Source organism: Bombina bombina, chromosome 1 (genome assembly GCF_027579735.1).
Source record: "Bombina bombina isolate aBomBom1 chromosome 1, aBomBom1.pri, whole genome shotgun sequence".
In the NCBI taxonomy this organism is placed as follows: Eukaryota; Metazoa; Chordata; class Amphibia; order Anura; family Bombinatoridae; genus Bombina; species Bombina bombina.
In genome coordinates this window covers 1,060,394,828-1,060,408,765 of record NC_069499.1, presented here as the reverse complement: position 1 = coordinate 1,060,408,765, position 13,938 = coordinate 1,060,394,828, and the positions used below count along the sequence as shown (strand labels likewise).

Below are 13,938 nucleotides of genomic sequence, written 5' to 3'. Positions count from 1 at the left end.
TGGACCCCTGCCTACGGCTGCAAGTTCTCACAAGAACTTGCTCGCCGTCATTTATCAAGCAGCGGTCACCAGACCGCTGCTTCCTTAGCCTCTTCGCCACCTCTAATGTGGCAAAAGTCAATCTCCTCGGTCTAGTCAGACCGAGGAGATTGACAGCTCCTGCCCAAGCGTGATTGGCTGTACGCGGGCAGGGGGCAGGATTGCACGCGAGCGCCCCTGTACGCCTCAGCTTTAATAAATCTAGCCCTAAGTAAATTATCTTGGCTATTTCAAGCCCTTTGATATTTGATGTACTATAGACTCATTCTGTACCAGCTTAGGTAATAAGACACATAAAAAAGAGAGTTCTATAGGGTAATTTGTTGCCCAAAAGTCTGATCTTCTGATGTTGGAAAGAGATATGTTTATGTTGCAAAGTTCAATAGAGGATGGCAATGTCATTTTACAGAAACCCTAGGGTTTTTCCATAATTACTTTTAAGTAAATATACTTCAAAAAGAACATAAAAAAATAAACCCTCTAGAGAGAAAATGCTGTTGTTTTGAAGTAAAAAGTTAATGTTAAAACCGTTCGAGAAGCAATAGTTTTGCCTCAAAGAATTTCATAAGGATTCTCCATCCAAAATCTTCAAATGGTGTCAAAATCTAATTACGATGAAAGAAATGTACGAGGTTTGATTGCTCTATTCATCTTCAAAATAAAATGATAGAAAAAATAAACTGTTTCTAAGTCTTGTCAGTAATGTGGAAAGCTTCTCTGACACAAGTAAAGGTATTTATAGCCACAAATGAGAGGTTATGAAATTCCTGATGTGTAAAACAGCTGTTTTCCCTCTGCTGTCCACGTTTAGCTATACATTTCTATACTAATTACACCATTCCTTTTTTTTTTCTAAACATTTTATAAGATGCTTTTTTTTTTTGGACATGATAAACTTTCACGATTTTCTTTTTTTTTGCTAACACATTCCCATATGTGTTTACAGCTGAGAATAAAAAATGAAAACATTATTTGAATGTATAGTAAATAATGTGTCTTAAAGGGGCACAGAAGTATGTTTTTCTTTGCATCTAAAATAGAATCTTTTACAATTTGCTAAGGAAAAAATGTTTTTGTGTAAAAGGGACAGTAAAGTTAAAATTCAACTTACATGGATTGGACAGAGCATTGTATTTTAAACAACTTTCCAATTTTCTTCTAATATCAATTTCTCTTAGTTCTTTGCTTAGTTTAAAACCGTTTAAAAACTTACTTAGAATCTCCCAGTTTAGCTCTGTTGAAAAGTTTAGCTGGAACACCCACTAAAAGTGGTTCTAAGCCAGACACTCCCCCTCCCCCTGCACATAAAAAGACTCTTTACATAAAAACAGGGGCAAGCTGGAGTAGGTATATGTCGGTATTCTCCTAAATCTTTGGGGCTTGGTTAGGAGACTGAAAATCAGCGCAATGTTATTTAAAAATAAGCAAAACTATACATTTTTTAAAACAAAAACCTTTATAGGCTATATAAATGGATAATCTACAAAAATGTATGCAAAGAAAAATCTAGTGTATAATGTCCCTTTAAAACCAAGCTGCACTTTTTTAACTTCAAAATAAAAATGAATAACTGGGTTGTGAAGCAGGAGAATGATCTTAAGCACAAAAGTAACCCACCTCAGACTGGCTGAAAAGAAACAAAAATGAGGTTTTTTAGAGTACCCTATTCAAAGTTCTGACTTAAAGGGACAGTAAAGTCAAAATGAATCTTTAGTGCTTCAGATAGAGCATGTGTTTTTAAACAACTTTCCACTTTACTTCCATTATAAAATTTGTTTTGTTCCTTTGGTATTGTTTGTTTAAAGTAACCCTAGGTTGGCTGAGCTCAGGAGCGTGCACATGTCTATAGCAGTCTATGGCAGCTGTGTTTGTAACAATGTATAACATTGCTATAAACAATGTTGCTAACACTGCTGCGAGATGGATAAAGACCTAGGATTACTCTTTAGCAAAGGATAGATACCAAGAGGACTAAGCAACATTGATAATTGAATTGGAAAGTTGATTAAAATGATGTGCTCTATCCAATCCATAATATTTTTATTCCAAAAGAGCATACAATTTTAATCAACTTTCCAACTAACTTCTTTTAACTAATTTGCTTTGCTCTCTTTGTATCCACTGATGAAAATGATACCTAGGAAGGCTCAGGAACAGCAATGCACTACTGGGAGCCAGGTGCTAATTGGTGGCTGCACATATATACCTCTTCTCATTGGTTCACCGGATGTATTCAGTTAGTTCCCAGTAGTGCATTGCAGCTCCTTCAATAGAGGATACCAACAGAATTAAGCAGATTTGATGATAGAAGTAAATTGGAAAGTTTAAAATTGTATGTTCTATCTGAATCATGAAAGAAACAAACGTGTTTCATGTCCCTTTAAGGTGTTAAACCCCATTATGATACCGTGAGATGACCTTAAAACAAGGAGCTCATGCTGAATTACAGCAATTGTGCAAAGAAGAATGGGACTAAATTCCTCCACAGAGCCGTGAAAGAACAATTATAGGCAGTGCAAGCAGTTATTAAGTAGGGCAATTACTTCTTCACACAGGACCATATGGTTTTGGATAACTTTTTTTAAAATAAATCATTTATTTTATTTTCAAACTATATTTTGTGTTTACTTTGGTTACATTTGGTAAGAAGATCTGAAACTATTCAGTGTCACAAATTTGCTAAATGGGAAATCAGGACGGGATATAAAAACGTATTCATGACACTATCTATTTTGCCCATTATTTTACCAATATTTTTTTATTATTATTTAAATTAGATTTTAAGAGTCTCATGTGAATATAAAGGTCATTTTGGAAATAAGTTATTAATTCATTATATCTCTCATGGTATTTCAAAGTCTCTGTCATATTCTCCACCAATGTTGAAATAGATTTAGTGAGCAATTGCTGCAACAAATTTGAATTTAAAATTAAATAATTTGGACAACATGAATTCTCTTTCCTGCGGAGCTTAAACTAATATTGGGCAATGCAACTAGTGGGCAAGGAGTCAGACATGACCCTCGGAGGCTTCTCATTCAGCCCCCTGGAGAAAGCACTATTGTAAAACCCCCAAAAATGATTTTGTGATTCAGACAGAGCATACAATTTTTAAAAAAGTTTCCAATTTACTTCTATTATTAAATTTGCTCCATTCTCATGGTATTCTGTGTGGAAGAGACACCAGGGGCTCCATTACATATGCAGCGTTGACCGCAAAAGCCGTTTTTTACACGGTTTTGGTATCCAAAATACAGCGCCGCATGTAAATGCGGCACGTATATTTCACCCGTCGCCCACAATTTTTACTCTGTATCCAATATTCAGCGCAAGGACGTGGCGAAAATGTAGACATTTTACTTTATTTTCACCTTGTCACACAAAGGCAGCCGCACCAAGCCTTGCGCTGAGTATGAGCACTGTAACTCCCTGAAAATATAAACTAACACCTAACGCATGAGCAATATCTAGCTACCTGTCAACCGAAATCCCCAACCGCAATAACTAAAAGTATATTAACCCCTATAGCTGCCATCAAACCCACACCCCAAGTAATAATTAAATTATTAACCCCTATAGCCGCCATCAAACCCACACCGTAAGTAATAATTAAAATTATTACCCCCTAAATACGCCAACCCCAAAATCGCAAACTACCTAATGTATTAACCCCTAATCTGCCATTAACCCACATCGCAAAGTCCCTAGTAAAACGATTAACCTGTAATACGCCATTAACCCACATTGCAAACTACCTATTAAAACTATTAACCCCTAAACCGCCATCCCTCACAATGCAAAAAAATAAATTACTAAGCCCCCTAACCTAACACCCCCTAACCTAACACCCCCTAAATTAACCCAAATTACCTAAATTAAAAGATACTAAAGTTACTAACTATTAAAATTAAAAAAAACTAACATTAATTTAAAAATAAAAAAGTTTAAATTAAGCTAAAATTACGTAAAATAAAAAAATCTAATATTACAGAAAATAATAAACAAATTATCAAAAATAAAAAAATTAAAACTAATCCCTATAAAAATAAAAAAGCCCCCCAAAATAAAAACACCCCCTAATCTAATACTAAACTACCAATAGCCCTTAAAAGGGCCTTTTTTAGGGCATTGACCTAAGTTAAACAGCTCTTTTCCTTAAAAAAATACGAAGTCACCCCTCTAACAGTAAAACCCCCACCCACCAAACCCCCCAAAATAAAAAAACTAACACCAAAAAATCCTTAACTACCCATTGCCCCCACCACACTGAACTTGATAATGCTGCTAACTGCCTTGGGGAAAAAAATAACTTTGAGTAGGCGTTCACGTGTCCGGCTTTTCACCGAGGTCAACCAGCCTGCTTCCACTATCTGCCGCACATCATGGCTTGAGCCCAGTAGTCACGCACGTTCACACATGATCTCCCAGGCCAGGCAGCAACGGAGGTGAAACTGAGTCACGCGTCGGGAGGAGACAGACTGATAGTGGATAGCACAGGAGGAAAGCTCTTAGCTCTCTCTCTATTTCGGTGAGCCTCCCATCTATGCCACGTCTGTTTCCCTCTGGTTATAACTAAACAGCAGCAGATCTGGTTCTCTGGCCTACCATTCATGACACACACCCAATATGTAGAGAAAGCGAACCGATAGCGTATACACCTGCACATTTCTCATGTTAGCAAATACACAATCCGATCTTCCTATGTACACCCTCGGAAACCGGTAACTGCCGCTATGTTTCCACTCAGCCGTATATACAGTATTATTTCTTAGGGACGATGCGTGGTGTAAAGTGCTAAAATGTAAAATAAATTATTCTTGCAGTATGCATGTGGCTATATTTTGTTTTGTGAATGTTATGTGTAAAAGACACTGATATATATATATACATATATATATATACATACATATACACAGTTGTATGCAAAAGTTTAGGCACCCCTGACAATTTCCATGATTTTCATTTATAAATAATTGGGTGTTTGGATCAGCTCTTGTTAAGGCCAGAAGTGGCAGGCCAAGTAAAATTTCAGAGAGGCAAAGGATGGTGAGAACGGTCAAAAACAGCCCACAGACCACCTACATCATCATCTTGCTTCAGATGGTGTCACTGTGCATCGCTCAACAATTCAGTACACTTTTCACACGGAGAAGCTGTATGGGAGAGTGATGCGGAAGAAGCCTTTTCTGCACACACGCCACAAACAGAGTCGCTTGAGGTATGCAAACGCACATTTCAACAAGCCAGCTTCATTTTGGAAGAAGGTTCTGTGGACTGATGAAACAAAGATTGAGTTATTTGGTCATAACAAGGGGCGTCATGCATGGCGGCAAAAGAACACAGCGTTCCAAGACAAATACTTGCTACCTACAGTAAAATTTGGTGGATGTTCCATCATGCTGTGAGGCTGTGTGGCCAGTGCCGGTACTGGGAATCTTGTTAAATTTGAGGGTTGCATGGATTCCACTCAATATCAGCAGATACTTGAGAATAATGTTGAGGAATCAGTCACAGCAGAATTTTAAGTGCCTAGGGCAGCACAAAACCTAAATACGCCACTGAAGGGACTTGAATTCACTATTCAGTGTACGACTGCGATCGTATGAAGAGGATCCTCCAAGCTCCATGGCTCGCCGGTCCTGCTCTGCGCTCATCTCCGTGCCAGCTTTATCTTGGATGAAGAAGGAAGAAGTCCCCGCTTGGAAGAAGATGTCGGCCACTTGGAAGAAGATTTCACCAGAGTCGCCAGTCTTCAGCTCCGCGGTCATCTGTCTTCAGCTCCGCCCTCCGCGCCAGCTTGTTCCTGAAAGAAGAAAGAAGAGGTTGCCGCTTGAAAGAAGACTTCACCGCCTGGAACAGGACCTTCTCCGCCGGACTTCAGGAACCATGAGTACCAACCTGGGGGTTAGACTTAGGTTTTTTTTTAAACTTTTGGGGGGGTTGTTTTATTTAGATTAGGGATGGGCAGTTCTTAAAAGAGCTAAATGCCCTTTTAAGGCCAATGCCCATACAAATGCCCTTTTCAGGGTAATGGGTAGTTTAGGTTTTTTAGTGTTAGGTTTATTTATTTTGGGGGGTTTGGTAGGTGGTGAGTTTTACTGTTAGGGAGGACTTAGAATTTTTTGTAACTGTAAAAGAGCTGTTTAACTTAGGGCAATGCCCTGCAAAAAGCCCTTTTAAGGGCTATTGGTGGTTTAGCATTAGATTATGAGGTGATTTTATTTGGGGAGGGGGGCTTTTTTATTTTCATAGGGATTAGGTTTAATTTTTTTATTTTTGATAATTTGTTTATTATTTTCTGTAATATTAGATTTTTTTATTTTCCGTAAATTTAAACTTAGTTTTTTAATTTTTAAAGTAATGTTAGGTTTTTTATTTTAATAGATAGTAACTTTAGTATTTTTGAATGTAGGTAGTTTGGGTTAATTTAGGGGGTGTTAGGTTACGGGGCTTAGTAATTTAATTATTTATTTGCGCTGTGGGGGATGGCGGTTTAGCAAGGGTCAAGTCGGACGAGAATGCATGGGAACGGAGTTCCTGCACTATTTTTTCAGGAGGAACTAAGTTCCCTCTGGACAGAGAACAGCAACTCTTCAGTAAACACTGCTGCTGCGAGGAGCTGGAGCACAGTCTGATTAGAGGGATAGTGAGATCCTCTAGTAATGGGCAGTAACACTTCCTACAATACACTAAATGCAAGCCTGTTAGTGGTCCTGCTGTGTGATCACCCGCACTGTGTGGAACATATGGTGCTTACATTTCTGTGCAGCTTACTCTGGGGTTATTAACTTCCCTCAGCAGAAATAGAACTATTCCACCTTAAGTGGATGAGACTCTGTGACAGAGAAGGAGGCTCAGGCCCAAAGGTACATTCAACCTATCATTGGAATGAATTTGCTGTCATTAACCAATGTGTATAGATTATATACATATAAATACAGTGTGTGTGTATGTACGTGTGTGTATAAAACAATATTAATTGTGGGGGGGGGGGGGGTGGAAGTCTTGGTGACTTCCCACACTTTTTTTGTAGGACTTGACCCCTGGGTTTAGGGGTTAATAGTTTTAATAGGTAGTTTGCGGTGTGGATTAATGATGGTTTAGGGGTTATTAGTTGTAATAGGGACTTTGCGATGTGGGTTAATGGCGGATTAGGGGTTACTACATTAGGTAGTTTGCGATGTTGGGGTTGGTGGATATAGGGGTTAATAATTTAATTATTACTTGAGGTGTGGGTTTGATGGCGGATATAGGGGTTAATAATGTAATTATTAGTTGTGATGTGGGTTTGATGGTGGATATAGGGGTTAATAGTTTAATTAGGCATATTGCATTGTGAAGGGGTTGTCGGTTGCAGGGTTAATACTTTTATTGGTTCTGATGTGGGTTTGATGGTGGATACAGGGGTTTTACGTACATATAACATATATACCTACAAACTATACATATAACATATATACCTACAAACTATACATATAACATATATACCTACAAACTATACATATAACATATATACATACAAACTATACATATAACATATATACCTACAAACTATACATATAACATATATACCTACAAACTATACATATAACATATATACCTACAAACTATACATATAACATATATACATACAAACTATACATATAACATATATACCTACAAACTATACATATAGCATATATACCTACAAACTATACATATAACATATATACATACAAACTATACATGTAACATATATACCTACAAACTATACATGTAACATATATACATACAAACTATACATATAACATATATACCTACAAACTATACATATAACATATATACCTACAAACTATACATATAACATATATACATACAAACTATACATATAACATATACATACAAACTATACATATAACATATATACATACAAACTATACATATAACATATATACCTACAAACTATACATATAACATATATACCTACAAACTATACATATAACATATATACCTACAAACTATACATATAACATATACACATACAAACTATACATATAACATATATACCTACAAACTATACATATAACATATATGCATACAAACTATACATATAACATATATACATACAAACTATACATATAACATATATACCTACAAACTATACATATAACATATATACCTACAAACTAAACATATAACATATATACATACAAACTATACATATAACATATATACATACAAACTATACATATAACATATATACCTACAAACTATACATATAACATATATACATACAAACTATACATATAACATATATACATACAAACTATGCATATAACATATATGTATATATGTTATATGTATATATGTTATATGTATAGTTTGTATGTATATAACATATATACCTATAACATATATACCTATAACATATATACCTATAACATATATACCTATAACATATATACCTATAACATATATACATACAAACTATACCTATAACATATATACCTACAAATTATACATATAATATATACCTACAAACTATACATATAACATATATACCTACAAACTATACATATAACATATATACATACAAACTATACATATAACATATATACCTACAAATTATACATATAACATATATACATACAAACTATACATATAACATATATACATACAAACTATACATATAACATATATACCTACAAACTATACATGTAACATATATACATACAAACTATACATATAACATATATACCTACAAACTATACATATAACATATATACCTACAAACTATACATATAACATATATACATACAAACTATACATATAACATATATACATACAAACTATACATATAACATATATACCTACAAACTATACATGTAACATATATACCTACAAACTATACATATAACATATATACCTACAAACTATACATATAACATATATACCTACAAACTATACATATAACATATATACATACAAACTATACATATAACATATATACCTACAAATTATACATATAACATATATACCTATAAACTATACACATAACATATATACCTACAAACTATACATATAACATATATACCTACAAACTATACATATAACATATATACCTACAAACTATACATATAACATATATACCTACAAACTATACATATAACATATATACATACAAACTATACATATAACATATATACCTACAAACTATACATATAACATATATACATACAAACTATACATATAACATATATACCTACAAATTATACATATAACATATATACCTATAAACTATACACATAACATATATACCTACAAACTATACATATAACATATATACATAGAGACTATCTAATTGCTCTGTGCCTATACAAATGTGTTCTTCACAGGTTTGCTCTGTGCCCCAAATTCAGCCACAGGAAATCAAATTATACATATAACATATATGTATATATGTTATATGTATATATGTTATAGGTATAGTTTGTATGTATATAACATATATACCTATAACATATATACCTATAACATATATACCTATAACATATATACCTATAACATATATACCTATAACATATATACCTATAACATATATACCTATAACATATATACCTATAACATATATACATACAAACTATACCTATAACATATATACCTACAAATTATACATATAATATATACCTACAAACTATACATATAACATATATACCTACAAACTATACATATAACATATATACATACAAATTATACATATAACATATATACCTACAAATTATACATATAACATATATACATACAAACTATACATATAACATATATACATACAAACTATACATATAACATATATACCTACAAACTATACATGTAACATATATACATACAAACTATACATATAACATATATACCTACAAACTATACATATAACATATATACCTACAAACTATACATATAACATATATACATACAAACTATACATATAACATATATACCTACAAACTATACATATAACATATATACCTACAAACTATACATGTAACATATATACATACAAACTATACATATAACATATATACCTACAAATTATACATATAACATATATACCTATAAACTATACACATAACATATATACCTACAAACTATACATATAACATATATACCTACAAACTATACATATAACATATATACCTACAAACTATACATATAACATATATACATACAAACTATACATATAACATATATACCTACAAACTATACATATAACATATATACCTACAAACTATACATGTAACATATATACCTACAAACTATACATATAACATATATACCTACAAACTATACATATAACATATATACCTACAAACTATACATATAACATATATACCTACAAACTATACATATAACATATATACATACAAACTATACATATAACATATATACCTACAAATTATACATATAACATATATACCTATAAACTATACACATAACATATATACCTACAAACTATACATATAACATATATACATACAAACTATACATATATACATACAAACTATCTAATTGCTCTGTGCCTATACAAATGTGTTCTTCACAGGTTTGCTCTGTGCCCCAAATTCAGCCACAGGAAATCAAATAGGTGTCTACATGCAGACCGGAAATTAGCGTTCTATTCTGAGATATCTCATAGTGTGATGGAACATTTCTAGTTTTTTATATATCCAACCTACAACACTCAATGAAGAACCTGTGTTATGGACCCGATAAAGACTGTTATTTCCTTTCTTGAGTTACAACCAGACGGTAAACTCTATTAAACCAAACCATATTCCTTTTTAGTACCCTGTGCATCATTGATTGAACTCTGTTATACAGGGTATTTTTTTCGGTCTTATTTAATTACACTTTTTAAAATGGGCTTATTCTTTTTACATCTCTTTGTAAAACTATTAAAGGGACAGTACACTGTAAAATAGTTTTTATATGAATGTATTTTCAATGACTTGTTATACCAGCTGCAGAGAATAAAATTTATGAGAAATTGCATTTTTCGGTTTATTTGTGTATATGAAGTAGCTGGTTTTGTGCTTTTAAACCACAGCCTATTACAATGGTTTGAGCTTCAGCTAATATCAGATCTCATTATGTTATCATTTTCATGTACACAGACTTGCTTCCTTATCTTATATTTGTCTAGAAAACCAAAGCTCAATACTTAGAGAGAACAATGGAAAATTATCATTACTTAACTATCATGCCCCCCACTGAGAGTGTAATCTCTTCTGCTGGCTGTGTTTACTTAGGCTATTCAATAGAATATACTCCAGTATAGAAACTTTCAGTAAAGGTTGGGATACCACAGGCTAAATCAGCTATTTCAAATGCCAAAATAAGGGTAAAGGAGCTACTTATAAACAATTTAAAACAATCCAGCAGGTAAATGAATAATTGGGAACAATTTAACGGGGAGAACATTTTTGGGTGAACTGTCCCTTTAATCTTTCAATAAAAAATAGCTTTCAAATTTACTATTACCAAATGTACCTCTTTCTCTTTCTTATCATTTGTTAAAGGGACATTGTACAGTAAGTTTTTCTTTGCATAAATGTTTTGTAGATGATCCATTTATATAGCCCACCTGAGAGTGTTTTTGTAACAATGTATAGTTTGTTTGTGGTGTGCTTACCCAAAAAAAAACCTTTGTTGTATCTCTTAAATAGGGAGCTGACCAAATCCCTCCCCTTTGGTTAATGCACGCCACCCAGCCCAGGTGTGTTCCCGATAAATATACTTAATAAGCTAGAAAGCTTCACACTGTGTAGACATGACTTGCTGCAGTGTGGAAACTGGTTAGTGTTAGGACCAGTCTAATATGGGACACCTTGTAAGTGGTGACTGGCTTAGCAGAATATGATCATATTGTGTGACTAAGATCCCATTTCATTTAAAGGCATTTTTTGCAGCAAACATTTTTTTTGCAGCATAAATATAAGTCAATATTGTTGTGAGATGTTAATCCCAATTTTATTTGAACTATGTAAGTATATTTAGCAGATAGAAGTATATTTGTTTTTGCAGCTCAAATATAAGCCAATATTATTGCGAGATGTTTACCCCAATCTTATTAGAAGCTATGTTAGTATATTTGGCAGACAGAAGCATATACAAATATGCCATGAAAGAGTGGACTTAAGTGGTTGGATGTGCACCAATACTTTTTGTTGTTTTGTAATTGTTTTGGTCACTTTGATAGCACTCCCACAATGTGTGTGTTAAGATTAAACAGTCCTTTTGTGGTGTGCTTAACCAAAAAAAACCTTTGTTGTATCATTTTTATGTGCACACACTTGCTTCCTTATCTTATATTTGTCTAGAAAACCAAAAGCTCAATACTTAGAGAGAACAATGGAAAATTATCATTACTTAACTATCATGCCCCCCACTGAGAGTGTAATCTCTTCTGCTGGCTATGTTTACTTAGGCTATTCAATAGAATATACTCCAGTATAGAAACTTTCAGTATAGGTTGGGATACCACAGGCTAAATCAGCTATTTCAAATGCCAAAATAAGGGTAAAGGAGCTACTTTAAAACACTCCAGCAGGTAAAATGAATAATTGGGAACAATTTAACGGGGAGAACATTTTTGGGTGAACTGTCCCTTTAATCTTTCAATAAAAAATAGCTTTCAAATTTACTATTACCAAATGTACCTCTTTCTCTTTCATATCGTTTGTTAAAGGGACATTGTACAGTAAGTTTTTCTTTGCATAAATGATTTGTAGATGATCCATTTATATAGCCCACCTGAGAGTGTTTTTGTAACAATGTATAGTTATGCTTATTTTTTAAATAACATTGTGCTAACTTTTCAAACTCCTAACAAAGCCCTAAAGTATCAGATGTAGACTGAAGTCTACATATTCCTGCTTTCTTCTGTTTGTTTAACAGGTCTTTTCATATGCAGAGGTGGGGGGAGGGGGGTGTCTCCTCTTCCTGCTTTCTCAGCCCCTTTCAATGGGTGTCCCAACCTAACCTCATCATCAGTGCTAAACTGGGAGCTTCTAATGAAATTTTGAAGAGGTTTTATACTGGATTTTTAGATCAGTAGCTGTGCATATTCTTCTTTATAGTAGTGTCTATTACATGCAGTTATTTGAAGATTGGTGATACTGTCCCTTTAAGAGAACACCTAGGAAGGTTTATAAGTGTGCAAGTGTCTATATGGCAACAGTATTTTTATAATTATTTTGCTTAAGACAAGACTAGGTATGTTTAACAACATAAACTTTCTTTAGCTACAATGAACTATTATATGAACTTCTGTGATATATAAAACTGTATAGTTTATCATCATATTCAATATCAAGAAAAGACAGAACATGCAGTAGCCAAGTTAAGATCTGTTCATTTAAAGAAGTATAAATAATGCATCAAAAGAGTTCAAGGAAGTAATGCAGTCATGCTTACCAAGAGGGTCTTTGCCAAAATGTTCTCAATGAGCTTGAAGTCATTCCGCAGCTGCTTGTTCTTGGAACTGGTCCCCTCCATCTCCTCATCAGCGTGAAATCGGAAGAACTGAGACTCATCTTTGAACTCACTTTTTTCTAAAACTGGCAAGTTAAATGCATGAACAACAATAATTTATTAAAGAGGAAATTATCTTCAACTGCATCAAATAAACAATACACAAAATATGAAAAAAAGATGTTGATACCATTTGTAAAGCATCAGATATACCGATTTGTAATATATTGAGAGCTATGCTATTAAAAATCTTGAAATAAAAAAAATTATGTCAAAATTACTACGCGCGTGCAATTTCTGTCCGAGGACTGGATTCTGATTTGCTTATCAGTTTAAGAAGAAGGTAGCTACGTAATAGTGGGGGGAGTTCGGCATCCATATTGACCGGGTATT

At 33.4% G+C, this 13,938-nt stretch overlaps 1 protein-coding gene across 1 annotated transcript in view; it reads right to left on the bottom strand.

The window, feature by feature from the left end:
• PREX1 (phosphatidylinositol-3,4,5-trisphosphate dependent Rac exchange factor 1) overlaps nucleotides 1-13,938 on the bottom strand; it is a 631,853-nt gene that overhangs the window by 186,608 nt on the left and 431,307 nt on the right. Inside the window, exon 16 of the mRNA XM_053690087.1 lies at nucleotides 13,489-13,631. Coding sequence (XP_053546062.1) covers nucleotides 13,489-13,631 — 143 coding nt within the window. The remainder of the gene's footprint in view (nucleotides 1-13,488; nucleotides 13,632-13,938) is intronic.